The sequence below is a fragment of the Protopterus annectens genome, chromosome 3.part1 (assembly GCF_019279795.1).
Source record: "Protopterus annectens isolate FY-2018-M chromosome 3.part1, PAN1.0, whole genome shotgun sequence".
In the NCBI taxonomy this organism is placed as follows: Eukaryota; Metazoa; Chordata; order Ceratodontiformes; family Protopteridae; genus Protopterus; species Protopterus annectens.
Genome location: NC_056732.1, coordinates 9201539 through 9229485, shown reverse-complemented (window position 1 = coordinate 9229485; position 27947 = coordinate 9201539). Strand labels below are relative to the sequence as shown.

The window sequence follows — 27947 nt, the reverse complement described above, 5'->3', positions numbered from 1 at the left end:
CATAATCTACAATGTCTAAAACAGGAGGAATAGCAAGGGGCCTGTGCTGAGGTAATAAAAGGAAGTCTCTGAGCCTTTTCTTGGATTCTGAGTAATCTTGGCTCTCCCAGTGGAAATGCTCCCTCATAGTATGCAGGGTTTCCTCAAAAGAATAATCCTCAGGAGGAAAGGCTGAATGAATAGATTCTTCAGCATCAGAATCCTCATAGGGAGGAAGAGAATATTCCTGGTCAGAAGAGGAATCAGAGGAAATGGAAACCTGATCTGAAGATGCATATTCTATCTCTTGCCTAGGCCTCTTATCAGGTGGGGGATGGGAACCCCTGTTCAAAGTAATTAGGTCTTCGGCCATTTTAAGCATCTGTTTTTCAGGCATGGAGGCCTGTCCAGGAGAATGCTGTACTTGTTTCTTTGCCTTTAGAGCTGCTTTAGTCTTTGCCTTTGAAGCTGAAGTTGGTTTTACATATAACTGTGTAGGCCTGAAAACACCCTCAGAAGCTGATGCCTGCTCAGCGGCTCCGGACCAATCTGAGGAAATAGTATCCGAGTGTCCAATACCTTGAGTTTCCAGTGGCCTAGTCAGCTCCACGTGGGAGTCAGAAGCGGCCTGTGGCTCTGAGGTAATGGGCATCAGGGGCTGCGAAAGTGCCTCACTGTGAACCGGCGACAGGCCTAGCAGAAACCTCGTCGTCGGTTTTGGACCTCGGATGCCTGTCCTTTTCTTTGCGCTTTTTATAAACTCCGGTAGTCGGTTGCTCCGACGGAATTATATAGTTAAATCTTCTGCCAAAGTAATGAAATGCAAAATCGTAACGATGCTTAATAGTGCGTTGGTTAAATCTAGCACAAAACTGACAACTAGCAACGTCGTGGTCAGGGCCGAGGCAAGGAATACAGTAAGAATGAAAATCCTTATGAGGTATTTGCTTCCCAGAAAAAATACAATTATTAACGTTTTCTGACATCGGTCTGAAGCAAGAAAAAAGTTTCCATAACGGGGTACTTAGCTTTAAATGAAGACTTCGGATCTGAAATTCGAATTTGAAAATCTCAGGAGTCGGCCGACCGGCACTTGCGAACTGCTTTTGCTTCGGGCACCACGCGGCAAGAAAGACTGAAGAAAATGGCGTCAGCTGCATCTTTTATACCCCTGGCACTCTGACGTCAGGGAGGAGCCAACAGCAACCGACGCAGGACCTAGACTTTGGAACTCAGGCCGACTGTGGGTAGCCTGCCAGCAAGATAACCCAATTGTAATGACTGCAACAGTGAAACACGATGAACATCCTGTTTACTGAGGTTGGCAGATTGAACAGTGGTTAGGGAATAAGCCAAGCTGCCAAATTGAGGGTCTTCATTTGGAGATGCATGAATTCTCCTTCCCTCTGGGTCAGGAGGGTTGGGGTATGAGTGAGATGCCATGGTGGCAGTGGGGACAGGCTGGGTTATCTGTCTGCAGGTAGCCCTCAGCCGGCCTGAATACCTGCGTTTTCAGAATTCTGCGTCGGATGCTGTCGCTTCTTCCATGATGTCAGGTTGTCAGGGGTATAAAATATGCAGCCGATGCCAATACATCAGTTTTTTCTTGCCCCAGATGTCAGGTGCCCCCACAATAGGAAGCAATTATATGGTATGGAACACCCCAGCAAAAAGCAAATACACATGATATAGTACATGCCAAACAAGAAGGAAAGGTAGAGCCAAGAGAAGTCAGGGGGCTGGAGGGAGGGTAACCAGGACTGCAACAGTGAATACACTCGAACATCTACATTTATGGTAAGTGTACACAACTGTACTATGTCCTTCATGTTTCACTGTTGCAGTCATCACATTTGGGTTGATTCCCAAAACTAAGGAAGGGTGGAGGCAGTTAAAGAGCATTATCGCTTGCAATCAGGCCCTGTACGACTGCTGTGGCAAATCCAGCTCTGGATTTAGAAAAGATAGGCAGGTTGTAATGCTTGGTGAAAGTATGTACAGAGCTCCAAGTAGCAGCTTCCACGATGTCCCTGGTAGGGACTCCTCTGAGAAATGCCGTAGAGGTAGATGCAGCCCTGGTGGCATGTGATCTTATCCCTTGTGGGGTAGGTTTTCCATGCTGCGTGTAGCAGAAATTGATGCAATGGGCTATTCATTTGGAAATGGTTTGCTTAGAAATGGGGTTCCCCTCTGCCCCTGCAGCAAAGTTAACTAGCAGCTGGTCAGGTTTTCTGAGAGGCTTAGTTCTGTCCAAATAGAATCTAAGCTGTCTGTGCATGCTGAAAGAAAGCAGTATCCTTTCCCCCTTATTTTGAGGGTTAGGGAAAAAGGTAGGCAAATGAATGGACTGGTTCAGAGCCACACTAGACACCACCTTAAGCATAAAGGATGGATTAGTCCTGAGGGAAACCCTGTACGCATGGAAGATAATGAAGGGTTCCACTGCCATGAGGGCTTGCAGTTCAGACACTCTTCTTGCTGAAGTGATGGCTAGAAGTAAGGCCGTTTTCCAAGAAAGGAATTTCAACTCTGCTGTAGCAGCTGGTTCAAAGGGGGGGGGGGGGGAGTGAGTTTTTCCAATACAAAGTTAAGGTCCCAGGCTGGAGTGGGCACTCTCCTGGGGGAGGTCTTACATTTTTGCCCCCTCTAAGGAATTGTTTTAGCAGGGGATGAGAGAAGAGGGGTGGATCAGTATTATAATGTGCTGAAATGGCAGAGGCATGAAACTTAAATGAAGAGAATGACAGGCCCTTGTGGAGCATTTCTGTTAAATAATCTAGAATACGTAAGCTGGGCACTGTTGTACCCATCCCCTAAGCCTTGCTCCAGGAACAGAATCTTTTCCACTTTTCTGAATAGGATTTTCTAGTACTAGGTCACCTTGCCTCAAGAATGACATCCAGCACCTGCTTACTGAGGGTTGCTAAAGGTGAGCTCAGGGAATTAGCCAGGCTGCAAGGTTAAGGGTTTGAAGCTGAGGGTGTAGAATCTGGCCCACCTGCTGGGACAGCAGGGAAGGGGTCTGAGGCAGGTGCTATGGTTGAAGCGCTGTCAGATTAAGCAAAAGGGGGTACCAGTGCTGGCATGGCCAGTCTGGGGCAATCAGTATTGTCCTTGGCTTGTCCTGTTTGATCTTTAGTAGAACCTTCGAGAGAAGAGGCAGAGGGGGAAAGGCATACATTGAGAGGCTTTCCCAGATAAAGGACAGGGCATCCACTTTCCAAGCTTGACTGTGGGGAGTTCTGGTGCAGAATTTATTCAATCGGTAGTTCTGAGGGGAGGCAAACAGGTCTACCTCTAGTGTCTCCCATTTGTTCCTCAAGAGCTTGAATATTTTGGGTTTTAGTTTCCATTTGTGTGGGTCCATGAGATTTCTGCTTAAGTCGTCTGCCAGTGAATTTAGTTTGTCTGGCAGGAATTGAGCTTGCAGGTTCACTTGGTAGCTCAAGGCTGTGTTCCACAAAGCCATGGCTAGTCTGCAGAGAGGGTAGGAGTGGGTTCCCCCCTGCTTGTTTATGTACCACATAACTGTGGTGTTGTCTGTCTTTACCAATAGTTGTCCAGGATGAATAAGGTCTTTGAAGGCTGTCAGAGCATTCTGTACAGCTAACATTTCTTTTTGACTGATAAGCAGGTGCATCTGTTTTGGGTTCCATTTGCCCTGAATGCACTGTCCTGCCATGTGAGCCCCCCATGCACAGTCTGTGTCTTTTGTTAGGGTTTGGGCAGCAGGGGTAGAGTGAATGGCAGTCCCTTGTTGTGGTAGCAGGCCTCTGCCCACCAAAGGAACTCTGTCCTTAGATAAGGAATGATAGGAATCATTGTTTCCAGGTCCTGGGAATGTTGACACCATAGACTTTTTAGATACCATTGAAGTTTCCTCATATGCAGTCTTGCATATGGAATTTATAGAATGCAAGAGGCCATGAACCCCAGGGATTGTAGGATTTTCCTTGCAGATAGCTGGGTTTTTGCAGACAGTAGGCTGAAGTAGGTTGTCAAATAAACTTGTTTCTCCGGAGTGAGGAATGCCATCTGGGAAGTTGTGTTCAAGCTTGCTCCCAGGAATACAATTTGTTGGCAGGGTACTAGATGTGATTTCTTCTCATTGATGGTGTACTTCAGTGAGGTTAGAAGTCTCTTTACAAATGCCAGGTGTTGTAATAGCAAGTCCTGGCTTTCTGCCTGAATCAGGCAGTCGTCCAAGTATGGATAAATCTGAATATTTCTCTGCCTGCAAAATGCAATGGCTGGAGCTAGGCACTTTGTGAATACCTTGGGCGCAGTAAATAAGCCAAAGGGAAGTGCAGAGAACTGACAGTGCATGTAGCCTGCTCTGAAGCGTAGGTATTTTCTGCAAGATTCCCTTATTGGGATGTGCAGGTAAGCTTATTTTAAGTCTAGGATTGCCAGCCAGGCATCCTTGGCTGGCATAGGAAGAAGCTGTTGAAGAGTCAGCATTTTGAATTTTGGAACCACCAGAAAGGTGTTGAGAATAGACAGGTCCAGGATAGGATGCCAGAAGTTTTCTTTTCTGGGAACTAGGAACAGTCTTGAATAAAAACCTTGTCCCCTTTGTTCTGCTGGGACAGGTTGAATAGCCCAGATACTGAGGAGAGAGAGAGAGACAGAGAAAGAGAGAGAGAGAGAGAGAGAGACAGAGAGAGAGAGAGTGAGAGAGAGAGAGACAGAGAGAGCGACCACTGATTAAGGGGGAGGTCTGGCCATCCACTTGGGGTTGGGACTGAGTTGAAGTGGAATCTGTATCCTAGGGAAACCATATTTAAAACCCATTTGTCCTGGGTAATGAGTTCCTATTTTTTTGCATGCAGGGCGAGCTTTCCTCCTAAGGGAGCAAGTAGTTGAGCAGGGCTTGGAAGGGTTAAGGATAAGTCGTTGTGCTATTTTTCCATAGGGGGTGGCTTACTACTCCCTGCTTTGGAAGTGGGAGCCCCCAACTGCTTAGATCTGTGCACAGCCTGAGAGTGAAGTCTTGGTGGTCTGCTGCTCCTGGGTTTGGACTGAGAAGGACTGGAAGGGACTGGAAAAGACCAGTTCTTTAAAGGCCAATGCCTACTGAATCTAGCAGGCTGTACTTGTAAGAAATCTTTAACAGTTTGCATAGAGTTAGCTTTTTCCTCCATCCTTTTGAGGACTTCTTCTGCTGTGTTGCCAAAAAGGAGGTCTTAGTTTAAGGGTGCATCCAGTAATTTAGCTTTAACATGATCTGGCAAGCTTTGTTCCTTAAGCCAAGCATGCCTTCTAAGAACAGACCCAGTGACAGCAACCCTACAAGATGCTTCTAAAGCATCAAAACACATTGCAAAGTGTGTTTACCAACTTGTTCAGCAGAAAGCATTAATTCTTGCAAATCTTTGTGTTCAGCACAGTCAGGAATCAACATCATTTTCTGTTTAAGTAGTCCCATAATATGCTGCTGATACTTTAACATACAAAACTGGCAATTTAAAGCCCTAATGGCCAAAGTAGAAGAAGTGTACACCTTCTTACCCCATCTGTCTAAAGCTCTAGAGTCCCTATCAGAAGGGGTAGGATTCTTGGCAGTAGTAGCCTTAATGCCTTTACGTCCTTGGGAAAAGGTATCTGGATCCGCAGTAGGATTCTTGAAGAAGAATTTGTGAGAGTCAGGTACTCTGTAGTACCCGTCAGGTTTCCTGGGAGCTGGAGGCAAAGTATTTGGGGTAAGGCTGGATTCCAAGAAAACATCATCTACAATCTCCTGAACAGGAGGGATAGCTAGAGGCCTGTTTTGAGCAGGAGTAGGAATTCCCTAAGTCTCTTTTTGGACTCAGAATAATCCTGGCTTTTCCAGCGGAAATACTCCCTAAGGGTATGCAAGGTTTCACCAAAAGAAAAATCCTCTGGAGGGGAAGCAGAGGGAATGAAATCCTCTGTATCAGGATCCTCATAAGTAGATAAGGGTAAATCCTGGTAGTCAAAAGGAACAGAGATATCAGATTCCTGATCAAAGAATCAGAAAGAAAATCAGTTGTAGGTCTCAGAGGGGGAAGGCTGGCTTCTACTAATAAAAGTAATAAGGTCTTCAGCCATTCTAATCATTTGTTTTTGAGGCATATGGACCTGAGAATGCGGTTTGGTCGTCTGTTTTCTAGGCATAGTGCGAGCTTTAGGCCTGAGGAATTTGGTATTCTTAGCTTGAAATGAAGTAGTCTGTTTAATATGAAAATCGGTAGGCCTGAATACACCCTCAGAAGCTGGTGCCTGCACAGCGGCTCCGGACCCATCCAAGGTAGAGACATCCGCAGGTTCCATAGTCGAAGAAGCATCTTGTGTCATACTGGACTCTGAATGGGTCTCAGTAGAGGCCTGCGACTCTGTAGTAGCGGGTATCACGGGCTGCAAAAGCGCCTCACTGAGTACCGGCAGACTGGTGACTAGCTTAACGGAAGTGTCGTCAGCAGTTTTGGACCTATGCAGTCTGTCTCTGTCTTTATCCTTGCGTTTTTTCAGAAGATCGGTAGTCAGATGGATTAACAAAGCCATCTCGGAGTACGGAGATTGAGAATGAAAGTATGTAGCTACAAAAACAGCTTGGCGACAAATAGTTCGGGTGTTGAACAAGGAACAAAACGGACAGCGAGGGACATCGTGGTCTGGGCCGAAACAGGTGACGCAGTAAGAATGAAAATCTCTATGAGGTATTTGCTTTCCACAGGCAAGACAATTGTAAATTTTTTCTGACATCAGTTAGAAAAAGAAAAAAGCATCCCCAACGGGGTACTTATCTTTTTGAAGACTTCTGATCTGAAACTCGAAAACGAAAATTTCAGGAGTCGGACGACCGGCACTTGCGAACTGCTTCTGCTTTGGCCACCGCACGGCAAGAAAGACGGATGTAATGGATTTAGCTGCATGTTTTATATCCCTGACAACCTGACGTCATGGAAGAAGCGACAGCATCTGACGCAGAAATCCGAAGACTCTGGTATTCAGGCCAGCTGAGGGCTACCTGAAGGCAGATAAATGTGATGACTGCAACTGTGAAACACGAAGAACATCTTGCTGAGCTGATGGTTGGTGTGGGAGGGAAAGAGGTTGACCTTCGGGGTGTCCCATTTCTGAGTTATTACGGTGACGGTTCTTTTGTCTAGCTGCCACTCGTGTGGGTCCAGAAGATTTCTGCTTAAGTGGTCTGCCAGATAGTTTAAAGAACCTGGCAGGGATTGTGCTAACAGGTGGAGTTGCATGGCAGAGGCTGTGTGCCAAAGGGTCATGGCCAGCCTGCACAGAGAGTAGGAGTGAGTCCATCCCTGCTTGTTGATATACCACATCACAGTAGTGTTGTCTGTTTTGATCAGGAGACCCCCTAGGGAGAGAAGGGGCCTGAAAGCTGTTGCTGTCAATGTGTGCTGGACAGCTAACCTCTCTTTTTGGTTGATGTGCAGATGGATTTGTTGTGGGCTCCACTGGCCCTGTATGCACCTACTATCCAGGTGTGCACCCCAGGCACAGTCTGAGACATCTGTGGTGAGGGTCTGGGTGGTGGGGGGAGGGGTGAGACAGGTAGTCCCTTGTTGTGGGGGCATGCTGTTGCCCACCAAAGAAAATCTTTTCCGAGGCAAGGTATCATGGGTATAAGAGCTTCCACGTCTTGAGTGTGTTCACACCAAAGGCTTTTTAGGTACCACTGAAGTTTCCTCATATGCAGTCGGGCATGTGGAATGAGTACAATGCAAGATGCCATGAACCCCACAGCTTGCAGGATTTTCCTTGCAGATAACTGGGGTCTGGTGGCTAGTTGAGAGAAGTAGGCTGTCAGGAAAGTTTGCTTTTCTGGTGTAAGAAATGCCATCTAGGATGCTGTGCCCAGGCTTGCTCCCATGAATATAATCCTTTGGGTGGATACTAGCTTGGATTTCTTTTTGTTGATTGTAAAGTCCCTACTGACCTCCCTATGGTACACAAAGGCCAAGTGCTTGAGCAGCTTTTCCTGACCGTCTGCCTGAATTAGGCAGTTGTCTAAGTATGGGTAAATCTGGATATTCCTTTATCTGAAAAAGGCAATGGCTAGAGCCAGACATTTTTTGAAAACTGTGGGAGCAGTAGATAAGCCAAAGGGAAGTGCAGAGAACTGAAAGTGCAGAGATCCTGCCCTATTTCCTGCATGATTCCCTGGTAGGAATGTGGCAGTAGGCCTCTTTTAGGTCTAGGGTGGCTAGCCAAGCATCCAGTTGCTGGAGGGTGAGCATTTTGAATTTTTGGTATCACCAGGAAGGTGTTTAGAATGGATAGATGGAGGATGGGGCACCAGGTGCACTCTTTTCTGGGTAACAGAAAAGGTCTGGAGTAGAAACCTTGGCCTTTCTGTTCTGCAGGAATGTGCCTATTGCCCTCATAGAGAGCAGGGAAAGGACTTGCTTTTGCGCCTCTGCCCACTGGTTTGGAGGTAGATCTGGGAACCCTTTTGGAGTTGGAAGAGTGTGGAAAGAAAATTTGTATCCCTGGGACACTATGTTGAGGACCCAGCAGTTGTTGGTAATGGTGGCCCAGGTGTTTGCGTGAAAGGAGAGTGCAGATGGGCAAAGGGAGGGGTGGGGGAGGAGAGTCATTATGAGTTCTTACCATGAGGGGTTGACTTAGAACTCCCTGTTTTTGAAGTGGAGGAATTCCACTGTTTTGATCTCTGCATTCCCTGTGGCTGCTGTCATGGGGGGGAGGGGGGGTCCACTTCCACAGGGTCTGGGCTGAGCTGACCTGGTGGGAGCAGGAAAGGGCCAGTGCTTGGAGGGGCAATGCTTGCTGAACTTGGGTGGCTGGACCTGTCAGAAATCCTTAATTGTCTGCATAGATTTAGCTTTTTCTTCCATCTTTTTTAAGACCTCCTCTGCCTTAGTGCCAAATAAGTTGCCTTTGTGCAAGAGTGTATCCAACAATTTAGATTTAACATGGTCTGGCAAGGGCTGTTCCTTAAGCCATGCATGCCTTCTAAGGACAGAAACGGTGTCTGCTGCCCTGCAAGAAACTTCTAGGGCGTGAAAACCACAGTGCTAGGTGTGTTTAGTTACTTGACTTGCAGAATACATTAACTCTTGTAACTCATTAGATTTTGCACAAGCAGGAAAGGAAGACACTTTTTGTTTGAGGAGTTCCAGGGTATGTTGCTGAAATTTTAGCATATGGAACTGGCAATTTAGTGCTCTGATAGCAAGAGTAGCAGAGGTGTACACTTTTTTATCCCATCTGTCTAGTGCTTGAGAATCCCTATCTGAGGGGGTGGGATCCTTAGCAGAGGTTGCTTTAACCCCTTTAGGCCCTTGAGAAATTACCTCAGGGTCAGCAGTAGAATTTTTAAAAAGAAATTTGTGAGAGTCAGGGACTCTAATACCGGTCAGGTTTTCTGGGTGCAGGAGGGAGGGTGTCACGAGTCAAACTGGATTCCAAGAAAACATCGTCCACAATATCTAGGACTGAGGGAATGGCCAGGGGTCTGTGCTGTGGAAGATCCAAGAATTCCCCAAGTCCCTTTTTAGACTGAGAGTAGTCCTGACATTCCCATTGGAAATGCTCCCTTAAAGTATGAAGGGTTTCCCCAAAGGAAAAGTCCTTGGGGGGAGAGGCTGAAGGAATGGAGTCCTCTGGATCAGAATTCTCATAAGCAGAGAGGGGTTGCATGTCTTCATATTCAGATGCATCAGAGTAATCAGTCTCCTGGTCAGACAAAACTACTGGGGACAGATCTCTTTTTCTTTTGGAAGGGGTAGGTTGGCTTCCCCTGATCAGCATGATAAGGTCTTCTGCCATTTTAAGCATTTGAGACTGAGGCAAAGAAGCAGGTGCCCGAGACTGGGTCGTCTGTTTCTTGGGTGTGGTTCGTACCCTGGGTCTTAGAAACTCGGTAGTTTTCGAAAGAATGGTAGAAGTGAAAGAAATCGGTTTGTGTCGAGAATCAGTACTGTGAAGTACTTCCTCGGAAGCCGGTGCCTGCTCAGCAGTTCTGGACCCATCCAAGGTAGAGACGACTGCAGGATTCTTAGTCGAAGAAGAGTTTTGCGGCATACCGGACTCCGAAAGGGTCTCGGTAACGGCCTGCGAATCCACAGAACTGGGCATCAGGGGCTGCGAAAGCGCCTCACTGAGGACCGGAAAACTGACTAGCTTAATGGAAGCATTGTTGGTAGGTTTGGACCTGTGCAGTCTGTCTGTCTTTATCCTTACGTTTTCTCGGAAGATTTGCTGTCGGATGGCTCACCGAAGCCATATCGGAATTCAAGGACTGTAAGCAAAAATATCTAGCTACAATACGGGCCTGACGACATATAGTCCTGGCGTTGAACAAAGCACAAAAGCGACAGCGGGGGATGCCGTGGTCTGAGCCTAAGCAAGTGATGCAGTAAGAATAAAAGTCTCGGTGTGGTATTTCCTTTCCACAGGCGAGACAATTGTTAACTTTTTCTGACATTGGTTAGTGCAAGAAAAAAGGACCCCCCCCAATGGGGTACTTAGCTTTAGAAGACTTCAGCTTCAATTCAGAAGACTAAACTCAGGTAGCAGCTGACCGGCACTCATGTGAACTGCTTCTGCTTCGGGCATCACAGCAAGAAAGACTGACGTAATGGCGTCGGCTGCCTTACTTTATACTACTGACGACCTGACGTCAGTCCTGAAGCAACAGCAGCTGACGCAGAAATACTAAGCCTCTGGTATTTGGGCCAGCCAAGGGCTACCCTGGCAGGGATAACCCAAATGTGATGATTGCAATAGTGAAATATGAAGAACATCTGTGTGAGCACAAGTATATTAAAAACTGAAATCAGAACTGTGTGACCACAAGTATATTATAAACTGAAATCAGAACTGTGTGAGCACAAGCAGGCATTTCTACTCTGCAGAGAGGTGTGTACTTACACTGTTGGCACATTATTTCACTTGTGTATTAGTACAAGCACAGCAATGTTACCAAATCCAGGATTTTACAGAAAAAAAGACAAATACCGATGGATAACAAAATATCAAACCAAGGATCCAATCAAAGAGAATCCTTAATGTTAGATTATAAACACTTAGTTTAGCATTGAACAGGTGACATGTCGGTAACTCTGAACCTAAATAAAGTGCTACAGTTTGCACAATGGCAGGGTGTACACTTAGCAATATGAGGAGTACTGTGGAAGAAGATGGGCGATATCTGATGTTCTGGTTTAGAAAACAGCAGCAGACATTCAAAGAGCTCCCCCATTCCACTCCTTTGAGCTACACAACCGTAGGTCCCTGATTACAGTGCACATTACCCTTGTCTTGGCTAATTTTCCATGAAGAGAGACAGAGGGACCAAAACTCAGTCAGAAGTCCATAATAAAGTGGTACACAGTAAAGTCTTGCTTTGGCAACAATGTTACTTATGTTAAGGGATACCAAACATAGAAGGGGCTTTGTGCTAAACATTTGGTAACAATGTTACCTATGTTAAAGGATACCAACCATAGAAGGGGCTTGTGCTACACATAAGACAGTGTTCATTATCACTAAGGAGCTAAGCAGCTTTCAACACAAGCAAAGAGATGTTACTGCAAACAAAGCAGGGAAATTACGCTTGCTGTAAACGTCTGCCTGATGATCAGCTAGAGAGAAAAGTGTTAGCTCTCTGCGGTTCTTTCACTAAGCTGCACATTCAATAAAGAATTCAAAGTGGAAAACAGAATTAGCCTATTGAATACAGATAAATCAAACTGCTAAGAGGTGAACACAGTCAATGTACAACAAACTGTGCAATACAGCCCTGATGAAAGCCCTGTATCTAAACGTGTCATACTGTTTGCAATACTCTTTAGCAAATGGATGAACATAAGACTAGGCAGTGAAAACACAAATGAGATCTGTGAAGATGCCACAAATAAATTCTGTTGAAAATGCTGTGAAGGTGATAGCTGCTGCAAAACCTCACAAATAAAAAAAACTGCTTTATTGAACAGAAAACTGAACAAAATTCTGTTTCATTGTTCAGTACTTCACAACGTAGCCAAGTGCAGTTTCGACAAAATCGGCTGCTTTTCGCAATAGAAAGATTGCAGTCGTAGTCAATCCTGCATTCCACAGCATTTGTGCAGACACAAAGACAGCCACTGCTTACCGCTTTCTCTTTCTGATTCACTTCACCCTTTAAGACAGGACTCCCCAAATGGTGCATCATGGATTCTGCCTCTGCACAGCTGCCTGTTGAAAAGATAAGGAAAACAGTCTGTTGTTTTTAATACAAGTAGATAAGCAATTAATTCTTAAAGTCTGTCATCATACACAGATCCTTTTTTGTTAAATCAGGATATTAACCACAGTTACACACAGCATAAAATCCTACGTTACAAGAAACAGTGGACTAAGCAGTTGTGTACACTTACCATAAATGTAGATGTTAAAGTGTCTTCACTGTTGCAGCCATCACAATTGGGTTATCTGCCTGCAGGTAGCCCTCAGTCAGCCAGAATACCAGAGACTTAGTATTTCTACGTTGGTTGCTGTCGGTCCAGGACTGATGCCAGGTCGTCAGGGGTATAAAAACAGGCAGCTGACGCCATTAGATCAGTTTTTCTTGCCTCAAATATCAGGAGCCCCCCCAAATAGGGAGCTAAGTTATTGTGGGGAAAACACCACCAGTAAAAAGTAAATACCAATACCCTTGAAAGGGATGAGCAATAGGCATGGAGAGGAGAGACAGAGAGAAACAAGGGGGCTGGAGGGGAGGGAAACCAGAACTGCAACAGTGAATACACTCGAACATCTACATTTATGCTAAGTGTACACAAATGTACTATGTTCTTCGTGTTTCACTGTTGCAGTCATCACACTTGGGTTGATTCCCAAAGCTGAGGAAGGGTGGAGGCAGTCAAGAAGAGTTAGGGCTGGCTATTAGGCCTTGCAGGACTGCTGTTGCAAAACCCGCCCTGGATTTGGAAAAGATAGGCAGGTGGTAATGCTTGGTGAAGGTGTGTACAGAACTCCAGGTAGCAGCTTCCAGGATGTCCCTGGTAGGGACTCCCCTGAGAAATGCTGTAGAGGTTGCCCTAGTGGCATGTGTTCTGACCCTCTGAGGGGTTGGTTTCGCATGGTGTTTGTAGCAGAAATGGATGCAGTGTGCTATCTATTTGGAAACTGTTTGTTTTGAAATTGCTTTGCCCTCTGCCCCGGTGCAAAGTTGACTAGTAACTGGTCAGATTTCCTGAAGGGCTTAGTCTTATCAAGGTAGAATCTGTGCTGTCTGCACATGTCCAAGGAGTGCAGGATCCAATCCCCTTGACTGAGGATTAGGGAAGAAAGTTGGCAAATGGATGGATTGGTTGAGAGCAACACTGGACACCACTTTAGGCATAAAGGAAGGGTTAGTCCTGAGAGGAAACCCTGTCAGCATGGAAAATAATGAAGGTTTCCAAAGCCATAAGTGCTTGTAGCTCAGACACTCTTCTAGCTGAAGTGATGGCCAGAAGCAAGGCTGTTTTCGAAGAGAGGAATTTTAACTCTGCTGACGCTTCAGGTTCAAAGGGGGGAAGCGTGAGCTTTTCCAGTACAAAGTTAAGGTCCCAAGCAGGGGTGGGTGCTCTCCTAGGTGGCCTTAAGTTGTCTGCCCCTCTCAGGAACTGTTTGATGAGAGGGTGAGAGAAGAGAGGCGGCTCAGTGTTGTAATGAGCAGAGATGGCAGAGGCATGGATCTTAACGGAGGAGAAGGACAGGCCTCTGTGGAGTAGATCTGCTACATAATCCAGGATTAGAGGCAGGGAGGGCAGAGTTGTGTCCTCTTCTTTAGACTGAATCCAGGAGCAGTACACCTTTTCCACTTATCAGCATAGGATTTTCTTGTACTGGGTCTTCTGGCTTCAAGAATGACGTCCAGCACCTACGTGCTTAGGCTGTTTACTGGGAGAGAGTTCAAGGAATAAGCCAGGCTGCAAGACTTAGGGTTTGCAGTTGCGGATGCAAAATCTGTCCCCACTGCTGAGAGAGCAGGTTTGGGTTCTGGTGTAGGTGCCAAGGTGGCACCGGTGACAGGCTGCGCAGGAGTGGGTACCAGTGCTGGCATGGCCAGTCTGGGGCAATAAGAATTGTCCTTGGTCTGTCCTGTCTTATCTTGAATAATACTCTTGAGAGAAAGGGCAGAGGGGGAAAGGCATACATTGAGATTTACCCACTAAAAATATAGGATATTCACTCTCCAGGCCCTGCTGTGAGGATTCCTGGTGCAGAATTTGCTGAGCTGGTGAATGCAGGGGGGGGGCAAAGAGAGCCACCTCTGGGGTCCCCATTTCTGAATCAGAAGGTTGAAGGTGCTAGGCTCTAATTGGCACTCGTGTGGGTCTAGGAGATTTCTGCTTAAGTCGTCTACCAGTGAGATTTGTTTGCCTGGCAGGAATTGAGCTTGCAGATGGACTTGCATGTCCAAGGCCATGTTCCACAGGGCCATGGCTAGCCTGCAGAGTGGGTTTCCCCCTGCTTGTTGATGTACCACACAACTGTGGTGTTGTCTGTTTTTATTAGCAGGTGCCTGGTGAGAGTAGGGATCTGAAAGCTGTCAGAGCGTGCTGCACAGCTAGCATCTCTTTTTGGTTGATGTGCAGATGAATTTGACATGGGCTCCAGTGGCCCTGAATGCACTTGTCATCCATGTGTGCACCCCAGGCATAGTCTGATGCATCTATGGTTAGGGTCTGGGCAGCATGGGGTTGAGTAAAGGGCAGTCACTTGTTGTGGTTGCATGCTGCTGCCCACCAAAGAAACTCTGTCCTTAGACAGGGTATGATGGTTTCCAGGTCCTGAGAATGTTGGAACCAAAGATTTTTTTAAGTACCACTGAAGTTTCCTCATATGTAGTCTGGCATATGGAATTAGTAAGATGCACGAGGCCATGAACCCTAGGGCCTGCAGGATTTTCCTTGCAGATAGCTGGGTTCTGGTGGCCATTTTAGTAAAATAGTCCTCGGAGAGGCTTGTTTTTCTGAAGTGAAGAATGGCATCTGGGATGCTGTGTTCAAGCTTGCTCCCAGGAATACAACCTTCTGACTGGGGACTAGTTTTGACTTATTTTCATTGATGGTGTACCCCAGGGATGTTCAAAGCTTTTTTTTTTACAAATGTCAGGTGCTGCGGCAGCATTTCCTGACTGTCTGCCTGAATCAGGCAGTCGTCCAAGTACGGGTACATTTGAATATTTCTCTGCCTGCAGTATGCAATGGCTGGAGCCAGGCATTTTGTGAATACTCTGGGAGCAGTGGATAAGCCAAAGGGAAGTGCAGAGAACTGATTAATGCATAGATCCTGAAACATAGACAAATCCTGCATGACTCCCTTATAGGGATGTGCAGATAGGCTTTTTTTTAAGTCTAGGGTGACTAACCAAGCATCTTTGGCTAGCATAGGTAGAAGCTACTGCAGGGTGAGCATTGTGAATTTTGGTACCACCAGAAAGGTGTTGAGAATTGAAAGATCTAGGATCGGGTGCCAAGAGCCCTATTTTCTGGGTACCAGGAAAAGTCTGGAATAGAATCCTTGACCTATCTGTTCCGCAGGAACAGGTTGAATTGCCCTGACAGAGAGCAGGAATTGAACTTGGTTTTGTGCCTCTGCCCACTGGTTTGGAGGAAGGTCTGGGAACCCTTTTGGGGTTGGCAGAAAATGGAAGCAAAATTTATACCCCTGGGATACAATGTTGAGGACCCATCGGTCTTTGATGATGGACATCCAGTTTTTTGCATGATGGGCCAGTTTTCCTCCTAGGGGCACAAGCTGTTGGGCAGAGGTGGGGAGTGGAGTAGAGAAGTCATTGGGAATTCTTTCCATAAAGGGATGGCTTAGCACTCCCTGCTTTGGAGGTGGTGGCACTCCATTGCTTAAATCTCTGCATACCCTGAGACTGTTGTCTGGGGGGTCTGTTTCCCCTGGGTCTAGTTTGAGATGGCCTTGAGGGGGCTGGAAAGGACCAATGTTTCAAGGGGCAATGCCTACGGAATCTAGGAAACTGTACTTGCAAGAATTATTTGACTATTTGCATAGATTTAGCTTTTTCTTCCATCTTTTTAAAAACCTCTTCTGCTTTGGTGCCAAACAGATTTGTCCTTGTTCAAAGGAGCGTTTAATAACTTTGATTTGACATTGTCTGGCAAGGTCTGCTCCAAGCATGCCTTCTCAGTACAGAACCAGTGACTGCTGCCCTGCAAGATGCTTCTAGGGCATCAAAGCCACACTGCAATGTATGCTTGCTGTCATGGCTTGCAGAATGCATAAGTTTTTGCAATTCTTTATTTTCTGCACAGTCTGTAAAGGTAGCTATTTTTTGCTTAATAAGTTCCACAATATGTTGTTGTTAATTCAGCATGTGAAACTGACAATTCAAAGCCCTAATTGTGAGAGTTGCAGAGGTATATACTTTCTTATCCCACCTGTCCAAAGCTCTGGAATCCCTGTCTGATGGGGTGGGATTTCATAGCTGTAGTTGCTTTGATACCTTTCAGCCCCTTGGAGATGATCTCTGGGTCAGCAGTAGGACTTTTGAAAAGGAATTTGTGAGAGTCAGGTACTCTGTAGTACCCATCTGGTTTCCTAGGAGCAGGGGTTAAACTATCAGGAGTAAGATTGGATTCCATAAAGACATCATCCACAACCTCCAGGACTGCGGGTATTGCTAAAGGCCTACGTTGTGGTAAATCTAGAAATTCTCTGAGTCTCTTTATGGACTGAGGATAATCTTGGCATTCCCAATGGAAATGCTCTCTTAAAGTAAGTAAGGTTTCACCAAAAGAAAAGTCCTCTGGAGGAGAGGCAGAGGGAATGGATTCCGCTGCATCTGAATCCTCATAAGCAGATAAGGGCATGTCTTTATAAACAGATACCTCAGAAGTCGTCAGGCTCTTGGTCTGTTGAAGCTGCTGGGGACAGGCCTCTTTTTCTCTTAGCAGGAGAAGGCTGACTTCCCCTAATCAGCATAATAAGGTCTTCTTCCATTTTAAGCATTTGATGTTGTGGCAAGGGAGCAGGGTCATGCGCTTTGGTCGTTGTTTTTTTAGGCGTAGCGAGTACTCTTGGCCTTAGAAACTTGGTAGTTTTACACAGAACTGAAGATGCGAAAGAAGTCGTCGGTTTGTGTCAAACATCGGTAGTGCGAAGAGCTTCCTCAGAAGCCAGTACCTGCTCAGCGGTTCCGGACGACCCATCCAAGGTAGAGACATCTGCAGGTTCCATAGTCAATGAAGAGTCTCGCTGCATACCAGCCTCCGAACGGGTCTCATTAGAGGCCTGCGAATCCATTGAAGTGGGCATCAGGGGCTACGAAAGCAACTCACTGAGTACCAGCGAACTGGCAACTAGCTTAACAGAAGCGTCGTCGGCAGCTTTGGACCTGTGCGGTCTCTGTATCCTTACGTTTTTTTTGGAATATCAGCAGTCGGATGGCTTACCAAAGCCATTTTGGAATACGGAGATAGAGAACAAAAGTATTTAGCAACAATAAGGGCCCAACGACGAATATTTCGGGCATTGAAAAAGCACAAAACCGACAGCAAGGTACGTCGTGGTCAGGCGACGCAGTAAGACTGGAAATCTCGGTGTGGTATTTGCTTTCCACAGGCAAGACAATTGTTAACTTTTTCTGACATTGGTTAGAGCAAGAAAAAAGGATCCCCAACGTGGTACTTAGCTTTAGAAGATTTCAGGATGATTCAATTTGTAAACGAAATCTCAGGTTGCGGCCGAGCGGCACTCGTGCGAACTGCTTCTGGCTCCTCGGCAAGAACGACTGATGTAATGGTGTTGACTGCCTGTTTTTATACCCCTGAAGACCTGACGTCAGTCCTGGAGTGACAGCAACTGACGCGGAAATACTTAGTCTCTGGTATTCAACTGAGGGCTACCTGCAGGCAGATAACCCAAGTGTGTTGACTGCAACAGTGAAACACAAAGAACATCTAGAATGCATTACTACTACACACGGTTAAATTACACAGATATGTAAGGCAACTGATGGTATTGTTGGGGCAATGCAAGATGACCACAAGTAATAGATAAGGTTAGGTAAAAAAAAAAAAAAAAAAAAAAAAAGAGAAGGAGCAGAGTTTGACACAGAATGCAAATACAAGTGTGAAATGAACAGCAGGTACAGGGGACCAAATTCACAAAGTACAAGCAACTATACATCCTTTCAGTGGTACTAAAAATGGCCTAAGAGTATTCACCGCAACACTACATCTGTGAGAAGACATTCATCTGTAGTAACTGGTAGGACTGATGCCCACGGTGTCAGTACTGCTCAGTGTGTGAAATGTTCTTTGATTGCCAGCTCTATCACATCCTACAATGCACTTCTCCTGTGTAGTTCTTCAGTCCTGAACCCAACTAAACCTATACAAAAAGATTACACAGCAACAAGTGAGAGGCAGAGGATAGGCTAGTTACTGCAGAGAAGTATCTCACTGCAAATACACAATCCTTCCTATCTAACATCAAAGAGGACCTGTCAGTATGTGAAGGAAAGAGTCCCCATTAACGTTTTATTGTTCAACATAGTTACTTATTGTATCTAATCTGTATCTCTTCCTATGATTGCTAACTCCTTTATTATGCTGTCAACATTATGCGACAGCACTACCTGAATACCATAACATCAAAGAACGCCCTCCACCTGGATACCTGAATACTATGACACCAAAGAACACCCTCCACCTGGATACCTGAATACTATGACACCAAAGAACACCCTCCACCTGGATACCTGAATACTATGACACCAAAGAACACCCTCCACCTAGATACCTGAATACTATGACACCAAAGAATGCCTTCGACCTAGATACCTGAATACTATGACACCAAAGAATGCCTTTGACCTAGATACCTGAATACTATGACACCATGAACTATGACACTATGAACCTATGAACCAAAGAATGCCCTTGACCTGGATATACATTCCTTTGCAATGTAACGTAAGCTGGAAGTTAAATCCTACCAAACTGATTCGCCCCAAGTATGCAGAGCTATCTCCCTCGAAAATCAGAAAAAAGAAAAGGAAAGCGAAACAGAGGTGGTGGAGGGACAGAGCCTGTAAACGTTCAGTGTAACATTCACTGCTGCACTACGACTCATAACGCAAGATAATACTGAAGCAGTGACAATATCCCTGGCTGTGTTCTACATGAACTACAGAGTGACCCGACAACTCACGTGTGTACCCTGTTCAAGCATAGCCTCACCTCAGGCTTTGTCCCTACTGAACTGTGCACCACAGACTGACTATAGGTCTAATGTGTGGAAGTGTGCAGGCCCTGTAGGACTGCAGAGGTAAAACCTGTCCTGGTCCAGGACAGTATGTCCACCTTGTACTGCTTATAAAGGAAGAGAGACTGGAGATACGGTTGCTGCCTCAAACAATTTTTTGTTGAAGCAATCTTGAAAAAGACTTGATTAGGAGAAGCTGGCTATCTGAAGTGTCCTCTAACACTGCCTTGTAACCATTTTCATAGTGGTCACAACAAACGACAATGCAACCCACAAACCAACTAGACCTGGTATGGTATAAATGAGTCTTCCCAGACTGTAGTATGTACAGAGTTGGTTTACCTCCCTAAAATCCTTTGTTCTGTCTAGGTAAAATCTGCAATGGCAAATAAATGCATGTGCACCTTAACAGATGCACATGAAAGTCCCTTCTCAGAGTAGAAAGGTGAAGGAAGGTTTGCTGCACTGTAGCTGGCTTAACACGAATACCATTAGATTTATACCAAGCTGAAAACAAAGCCCACTTTGACAGATAAGTTTGCCTGATAGTTTTCCTGACCTCCTTAAAGATCATACGAACTTCTAGAGGAAAAAGAGAGAGACTTCCATTGCAGAATAATAGTTCAACCTTTCAAGTTATAGGAATTTGAAGCTTTAGGTCTGGCTGTACTACAGTCCCTTGTTGCTGGGACAGAAGGTCACACATTACGGAGAAGATCCTACAGCACCTGCTGCTGGTAAACTGTATGATATTTTGACCAGGGGGCAGAAATTAGGATCGGTGTGGCTTTTTCCTGAATAAATTTGCTCGGCACCTTGGTTTGCAAGAACACGGGAAGAAAGGCAAACAAAGCTTGTGTTCCAAAGACTGAAAAGTGTATCAACTGAAAGGTCTGTGATGCAAGGAAACCTTGCAAACTTTTAAAACTTTTAGAATTTGGCAATTTGGTAAGATACAGAGTTCTACTCCTGGAATACGGGGGGACAACGAAAGCAGGACTCTAGAATGTCCCAAACCATGTCCTCTGGGGTCAGCCCCCACTCAGGCAGACTGGCTTACTGCAGCTGAGGTGATCCATTAAAACATTCTGCATGGATGGAATATCATATTTACAGACCTGGATGCTCTGCGCTGGAGCCAGAGCCCAAGCAGACATAGCATGTCTGAACGACATGCAACTTTGAGTGTCATACACACACACACATATAATAAGACTTACTGACAGAAACATAAGGATTGGACAAAAGTATAAGTGAATTCATAAGAGATTGGTATCACAGTTAAAAGAAAAGCATAGTTATACTACAACTCATGGGACATCCTCATGACAGACTCCTTTCTGAATTCTCCTCAGCCATGTCAAAAGTACCTTAAAGCTTACAACTATTCAAATTAACTTTATGGCATAAAACACAACAATAAAGATAGTCCATTGAATAAATAAATATTAAGTGCAGTATCAGTTTACATCATTCTTCAGCCCCAAGATTGCTGGCTATAGTACTTCTCCAAAAGCGCAGTATCTTTGTTGTTTTCACTTGTCTGCTCGTTGTTGTGGTTTGACAAAAACCTCTCTGAAAGGTAAGGATTCAAACGCTACGGATTTCTGCTCTACTGCTTACCGACATACCAAGTCATTGTGGTATGGACTGCACCACTCCAAGAAATTCCCTGTGGAATGACGGTGAGGAGTTTATACCCTCTCAAAGGATTACAGGTGTTGGCACCACAGCCTGCTTAGGTACCAGTGCAAACTCCTCACATGTAGCTTTATCAAGGAGACTAGGAGGATTAAGGAAGACCAGTAAACGAGAACTTTTCGGTACATTCCTCACAGTTAGAGGTCAGGATAGCAACCTGGAAAAGAATGAACTGGAAATTGTTATATTTCCTTTGGGAGAGAGATCTTACAGTTCTTTGTATCCCATATGGCTCTAAGGAAGCCTCTAGTTTATGATACAGTAAGGTTGGATTTCTGTTGGTTGAGGAAAAATTCCTAGCTTGGTAAAGCAACGGGTTATTTAATTTAGCATGTTGTTCATCTCTTGAGAGTTTACCTGCACAAGACAGTCATACATGCATGGGCAAATATAAATGATTTGTAGCCTGAGACAGGCAGAGACTGGAGCTGACCACCTTGTAAATACTCTGGGAGCAGACAGAAGTGCAAAGGACAAGCAGATTGACTAAAATGTCCTGACCTTGCCATAAACTTGAAAAATATTCTGGGTTACTTGAAAAGACAGATATGCAGTTATGCATACTTCATGACAAGAGTGACAGTAAGTCCCTTGGGAAGTAAAGACAGAGAAAAAGAAAGATAGGAGACTTATGGATGAGTATGTTAAACTGTTTACCAATGAGAATCCGTTCAACCTTGAAAGGTCCAGTACCGACTACCAATGCACGCCTTTTCTTAGTAAGAAGAAGAGCCTAAATTGAAGCTTTTCTTTAATCCTGAAGAAAAAAAACCTTCTTATGCCCACCAAAGCTAAATTAAATTTAAGCAAGAAAAGTCTGCCTTCCAGATGGTTTGGAGAGGTGGGAAGGGAAGATGAGGAGGGGGGTGTAGTCAGAAGTGGGACATGCATTCCCAGGGAAGGCAATGGACCATTACTCTTTCTCCTACTGGTCAGTTTACTTTGGCCCTGCCGGCTCTTGTCAGCCTTCTTCTGCTTAAATTCCTCAGCACAGGAATATTTGTTGAATGGCCACTGCCTGATGAAAACGTTTTGGTTGTATCTGGATAGGAAGCAAAAGAGCTGCTTTACTGCATGTCGGCACCATCTGCCTCCCAGTGTGCGATACCCATAGCTGCCGCCAATATGTCACAGGAAGGGGCTCCATACCTGCCGCCAATATGTCAGAGGAAGGGTCTCCGTACCTGCCGCCAATATGTCAGAGGAAGGGTCTCCGTACCTGCCGCCTAAATGACAGAGGAAGGGGCTCCACCCACACCTGCCGCCAATATGACAGAGGAAGGGGCTCCACCCACACTTGCCGCCAATATGTCAGAGGAAGGGGCTCCACGCCTGCCGCCAATATGTCAGAGGAAGGGGCTCCACGCCTGCCGCCAATATGTCAGAGGAAGGGGCTCCACGCCTGCCGCCAATATGTCAGAGGAAGGGGCTCCACACCTGCCGCCAATATGTCAGAGGAAGCGGCTCCATACCTGCCGCCAATATGTCAGAGGAAGGGGCTCCACACCTGCCGCCAATATCTCAGAGGAAGGGGCTCCACACCTAACGCCAATATGTCACAGGAAGGGTCTCCATACCTAATGCGAATATGTCAGAGGAAGGGGCTCCATACCTGTCGCCAATATGTCAAAGGAAGGGGCTCCATGCCTGCTGCCAATATGTCAGAGGAAGGGACTCCAAACCTGCCACTAATATGTCACAGGAAGGGTCTCCATACCTAATGCGAATATGTCAGAGGAAGGGGCTCCACGCCTGCTGCCAATATGTCAGAGGAAGGGACTCCATACCTGCCACCAATATGTCAGAGGAAGGGGCTCCACGCCTGCTGCCAATATGTCAGAGGAAGCGGCTCCATACCTGCCACCAATATGTCAGAGGAAGGTGCCGAGGTCTTTCAATCTGTTTCAGTGCTCCAGTACATACTGTAAACAGCAACATGCAAAATTATACAAGTATATGAATAAAACTGAATATAAAGTGAAACCTGGCCTTTGTGCAGAAAATGTGCATTGTTGCCTTGGGCTTTGTGCCCATACCCTGTTCCACTTGCTTTAAAGAACGCCAACTGAAATACAGTTGTTGAATGGCCACTGCATGATGGAAAAGTTCTGGTTGTATCTGGATAGGAAGCGAAAGAGCTGCTTTACTGCATGTCGGCACCATCTGCCTCCCAGTGTGCGATACCCATACCCGCTGCCAATATGTCAGAGGAAGGGGCTTCATACCTGCCACCAATATGTCAGAGGAAGGGGCTCCATACATGAACTTCAGTTTGCAAAACTGATGTCCTTCCTTATGACTGTTGCGGTATTCTTTATTCTTGGGTTATCCTGCTGAGGATAGCCTAACATCCATCCAGTGTACCGAACTTTTACACTTTCTTGGCATTGTATGTCAGACAAGAACTGAGAGAAGTTTTGGCTGACAAGTCTTTCTGTTTTAGAGAGAAACTCCAACAGCTAGACAAAAGCACCCAGCATCCTTATCAATTACTAACCAATTAATAAAAAAGTGCAACTAGCTGCAAGCATTTGGAATGCAATAATAAAATGAATTAATAAAACAAACTGTTAATACAGAGTTAAGTGAAATCTACAGACCTGATTTAATACTATACCGAAGAACGTAAAATAAAAGGTCTCAAGAAACAAATGCCTTATAGAAAAACAGTAAGTAACCAGCTAAACATTTCCTGACTAAAATCTAGCTAAAATAATTACTAATCTCGTCTACCACTACATCAGAAGGGAAAATATATATCAAAGGACAACAGAACAAACTCAGCCTTTTATGGAAGCATAAACTCTTATGAAATAAGAAAGCACAGCCAAAGCACCACAAAGACTCTTAAACTATGATCGTCTAATGTCATGCCAACTCTGGAGAGGTGTCTCAGAATGTGCCATCACAGGAACATATATAGTCAATAAAGCAATTCTCCTTTAAAGTCTGTCACTTTCATGGCCCTGTCACACTCAATTCAAACTACAAACACTAGACCTAAGCTGAGAGATGCAATGATCTAAAAATCATGTACACTGGTGAGTCAGTTTTAATGTTTCTTGCTTTTGTTTTAAACGTTGGTAGCATTTTATTTCTTAAAGCATTGAACATTACAGGAAAGGGCTTAACTTCAATTACATTTCAATAAAAATGTGAATCTAAACCTAGCCCCTCACATGGTGCAGTCCTCCCCTCGTTACCACATGTGCAGGAAGTTTGGCGATTTTGTCAATGCAGTAACACTGAGTTGTAGTCAGAAGGCCTACAAGTTAGGAGGCATGGTTGTGCTGAAAAAGTACTTAACCCCTGCCCACCCCCATTTATACTTATGTCTTCAATGGAAGCTGTTTTTTTCTGTTATACTGACAAGCGAGTGCAGATCCTACATTCATCCAAGCACAATGAGGCAACCTTGAGAAGTACAACTGTGACACTGTAAGGGCGCACATTACTATCAACTGTTATAATCAAAGGGTTTTTATTGAAGTATTAGGATGGACAAATTGCTGCTGTTGTACATTAAATGTGTGCATACCAGTATTTAGAAGCATTGTCACAGCGTGCGCGCACACACACACACACACACACACACACACACACACACACACACACACACACACACAGATTAACAGACACGTACACACACACAGACTAACAGACAGAAGTACACAGACACACACACACAGATGCGCACGCACACACACACACACTAGTAGACTGACACACGTACACACAGACGCACACAGCCGTCCTGACAGGCCTTAGTCTTTAATGAAAAGCAGCAGAGACCTGACTGTGTATCATCAAGGTGACGAGTGTCATGATGCAAAACTAGGACGTGCTGCAGCTTTACTATGTAGGGAGAATGCATTACTTGCGCAGCTCAACATTTACTTATGAAAATTTAAATTCCACAAACCAGTGGATGTGGATGGAGGAATGGCTGCACAATACAATCGCAGAACCATGCAGCACAAACAGGAGGGTAAGTTTTGATTGCACCATGATCTTTAAGAAACAGGAAAGAAGTGGTTTGGCCTGGCTACCATCCATCATACAGAAAAGCCAGTTTTACTTTTTTTCATGCAGCTGCAGCCAGTTAATCAACAGAAAAACACAAGGTTACAGTTTTGCAGTTTAAATTTTACTTTAAGCATTTAGCTACAATTTATATCCTGTAGTCCTAGTCAAAAAATGTAACCATCAATGTTTTACATAAATGTGACATTCTCCAGAAAAAGACAGTCGGATGTTTTATACAATTTGGTGTATTTCAAGGCTTTGTTATGCTCATGCAGTCTCAACATAGAGCCTGGATTATTTTGCGTTTCTCTCCTACTGTTGTAACTTTTTCTTGTGATGGAGGGACAGAAAGTAAATCCTTGTTTGGGGGTAGTTCTGACAACTGATTTTTAATGTCCTTAGACACAGGCTGTAAATACATATGCTAACTGATGGCTAAGCCTGAGGTGGCAGCCTCTACGGCAGGGGTCAATGGTCAGAGTGACATTACATGCCGTGAAGCTGCTGTTTCAGGCCTGCATCCGGAACCATCTGGCACATATCCTGCATTTGCTTAACAATGTTACCTTGATACTGAAGTATGTGTAATCCCTGTCTAGGATAACAAAGGTACAGACTTTCCTGATAAACCTGTCAAAGATCCAACTTCTCTTGATTGGCGATTACTACAACTATTAGCAGGCATCAGCTTTGAACTTCTAGCCACATTTAAAGAAAAGACAGCATGTACAGCTACTGTGTTTTTTAACAAGTATGAGAAACAGAAAGCCCTTGGGCTTCACATTTGAATTGTTCCCACATTAAGTTTAAGAATAGATCCTACAGGGGATCCCAAGGGTAAAGATTCAATGTCATCAGAGTCATAACTATATGTCAGGTGCACGACTTCTCTGCCAAGCCACAACATACTTATCAGTGAAATGTTTAGACTCACTGAGAAGGCCAAGTCATGCGCCGTTGGATCTGAAGCCTCAGGTCTCAGGCCCACCGAGTGCACTCAGGAAGATTTATTTTGTTTACACTTTCAAAAAAAAGAGAGATGGTAGTTTCTTCCCCAATGTCTACAGGGTTCAGTAAAAAACAAAACAAACAGATGGTGTATCAGTAGGGGCAAATTGGGGTTATCAATGCATGTGGAATTTGCTTAACTGTGGTCTGTGATACAGCACAAATGTCTTGTAAGCCCAGCAGACACTGGTATGTTGGTCTCTGAAGAGGCATCAGCAAAAGGAGACGTATGAACAGCAGACATCAGGACTGAGGACTGACACAGGTGGTTGTGGGGAACCACTGCCTTCAGGCCCAAACAGTTCTACCGAAGTTGTTCTCTGCCTATGGAAGCTTCCACAGTTCATGCTGAATACAACTTTTAAGGAGGACTGCATTCCTTACTCACCTGTATGTCAGATGATGCATCCATAACTTCAGGGACAGCCGCCCTCTGTCCCAATTCCAGAATTACTTTGTGCACTGAGAAACTGCTCAAAGTACATATTTTCCAAAACAGTTTCTTAAAAGAAACACAAAGTTTGCAGTTAGATACTTTATGGGATGACCTCAGATGGAAAAGACTGAAGGTGAAAACTGTGCAGTAAAATCTGTTGCATACAAGAACAGCTGCTGGAGTCTTTTCAGTTGGATGTTATCAGCCTTTGAAAGTCTCCCAGTTACAAATCTAATTAAGTGATCAAAATACAATCACAAACTTGAAAGAATAGAAAGAAAAAAATAACAATAAACTGGCTACTTACTGCAGCTTTAAAGGCTGCCTTGGACAGTACTAATTCAGACTTCTGAATGCTGTTTGAGGCAAAAAGAAAGAGAGATGACAGAAGCACTTCACTCTTTTATACACTACACCCTACTTACTGACGGACGTCCACAATCTCTGGAAGTCAGGCTGCATGGTCAGATATTCACCTGCAGTGAAAAGCCACATGTTGATCATCACCTTGCAGTAAAGATCTTTATAATGAACACCTGGCATTAAACTGAAGCATGCGGTTGCCAGAATTTACCTCAAACTGCAAACTAAGAAGGGGGACACAGTACCTGCACTTAATGGATGCGACTAGAAAAAATGAGATAGCGGTTTGTTTCCACATAAAACGAAGCAGCCCAACAACTAAGCAAACCTTACTCAAATGGCTAACAACAGCACCATCTTTTGTTATAATCACTGTGGTAAGATCCTACTGGGGAAAGTCAGGGCACATTCTTACAGACAGCAGCAGTCACTACACCTACGTTTTCAGGTATATATCGGCAAGAAATATCTGTGAAACAACTAAGTCTGACCCCCTTCTCTACTTTCTCCATATGTTACAGGTCAATTTAATCACAAATGGACATCTGAGTTGTTTGCACTCAATAAGATGACTATAACGAGTGAGTGCCGAGTCAGTCTGTTGATTAAAGTGATTGATCTCACACTCAATAAGATGATTATAACGAATGAGTGCTGAGTCAGTCTGTTGATTAAAGTGACTGATTTCAGCTGCTGTTTGATCACAGTTATCCATCTGCCGTAATATCCATTCCAGTTAGCCCCACTTACTCGTTTGCTTTCTGAAGCCTCCTTTGGTGTTGAAGGCACCAACCAACAGTGTGGTGCACCTCTAAAATATTTGTCTTGGAAAGCTGCCCTTTTAGTGGCCATTGAATCTGCCAGAAGACTATCGGAACTGTAGGCCATCATGTTTGAATAATACTTTTTCTCATTTTCCACACAGACCAGGTGACACACACACCAGTCTTTCCTTCATGGCCAAGGTGATGACAACAAAATGTGTCTCAGTCAGACTGTTAATCTGCATGTGTTTTGCCCTACTGCACAGATTTGATCCTTGGACAGGTATGTCTCCTCATAACTGACCGCATGGCTTTCACCCTGCACAGTGCATCTTACTGCATCAAGAGTGCTTACTAACTTGGGAAATAAGGTTGCATAAATCTAGCACCTTATCTGCCAGGGCTTTATTCTCCATCACTTCGGCTATATCTTTTCACCT

The 27947-nt window shown here is 44.9% G+C and overlaps 1 protein-coding gene across 4 annotated transcripts in view; it reads right to left on the bottom strand.

Moving 5' to 3' along the window:
- The window catches only part of ZBTB14 (zinc finger and BTB domain containing 14), a 1083711-nt gene that overhangs the window by 783329 nt on the left and 272435 nt on the right, over positions 1-27947 (bottom strand). For all 4 annotated transcript variants that reach the window (XM_044066502.1, XM_044066501.1, XM_044066505.1 and 1 more), the window contains one exon: positions 12089-12171. In XM_044066502.1, the coding sequence (XP_043922437.1) occupies positions 12089-12171 (83 nt within the window). The remainder of the gene's footprint in view (positions 1-12088; positions 12172-27947) is intronic.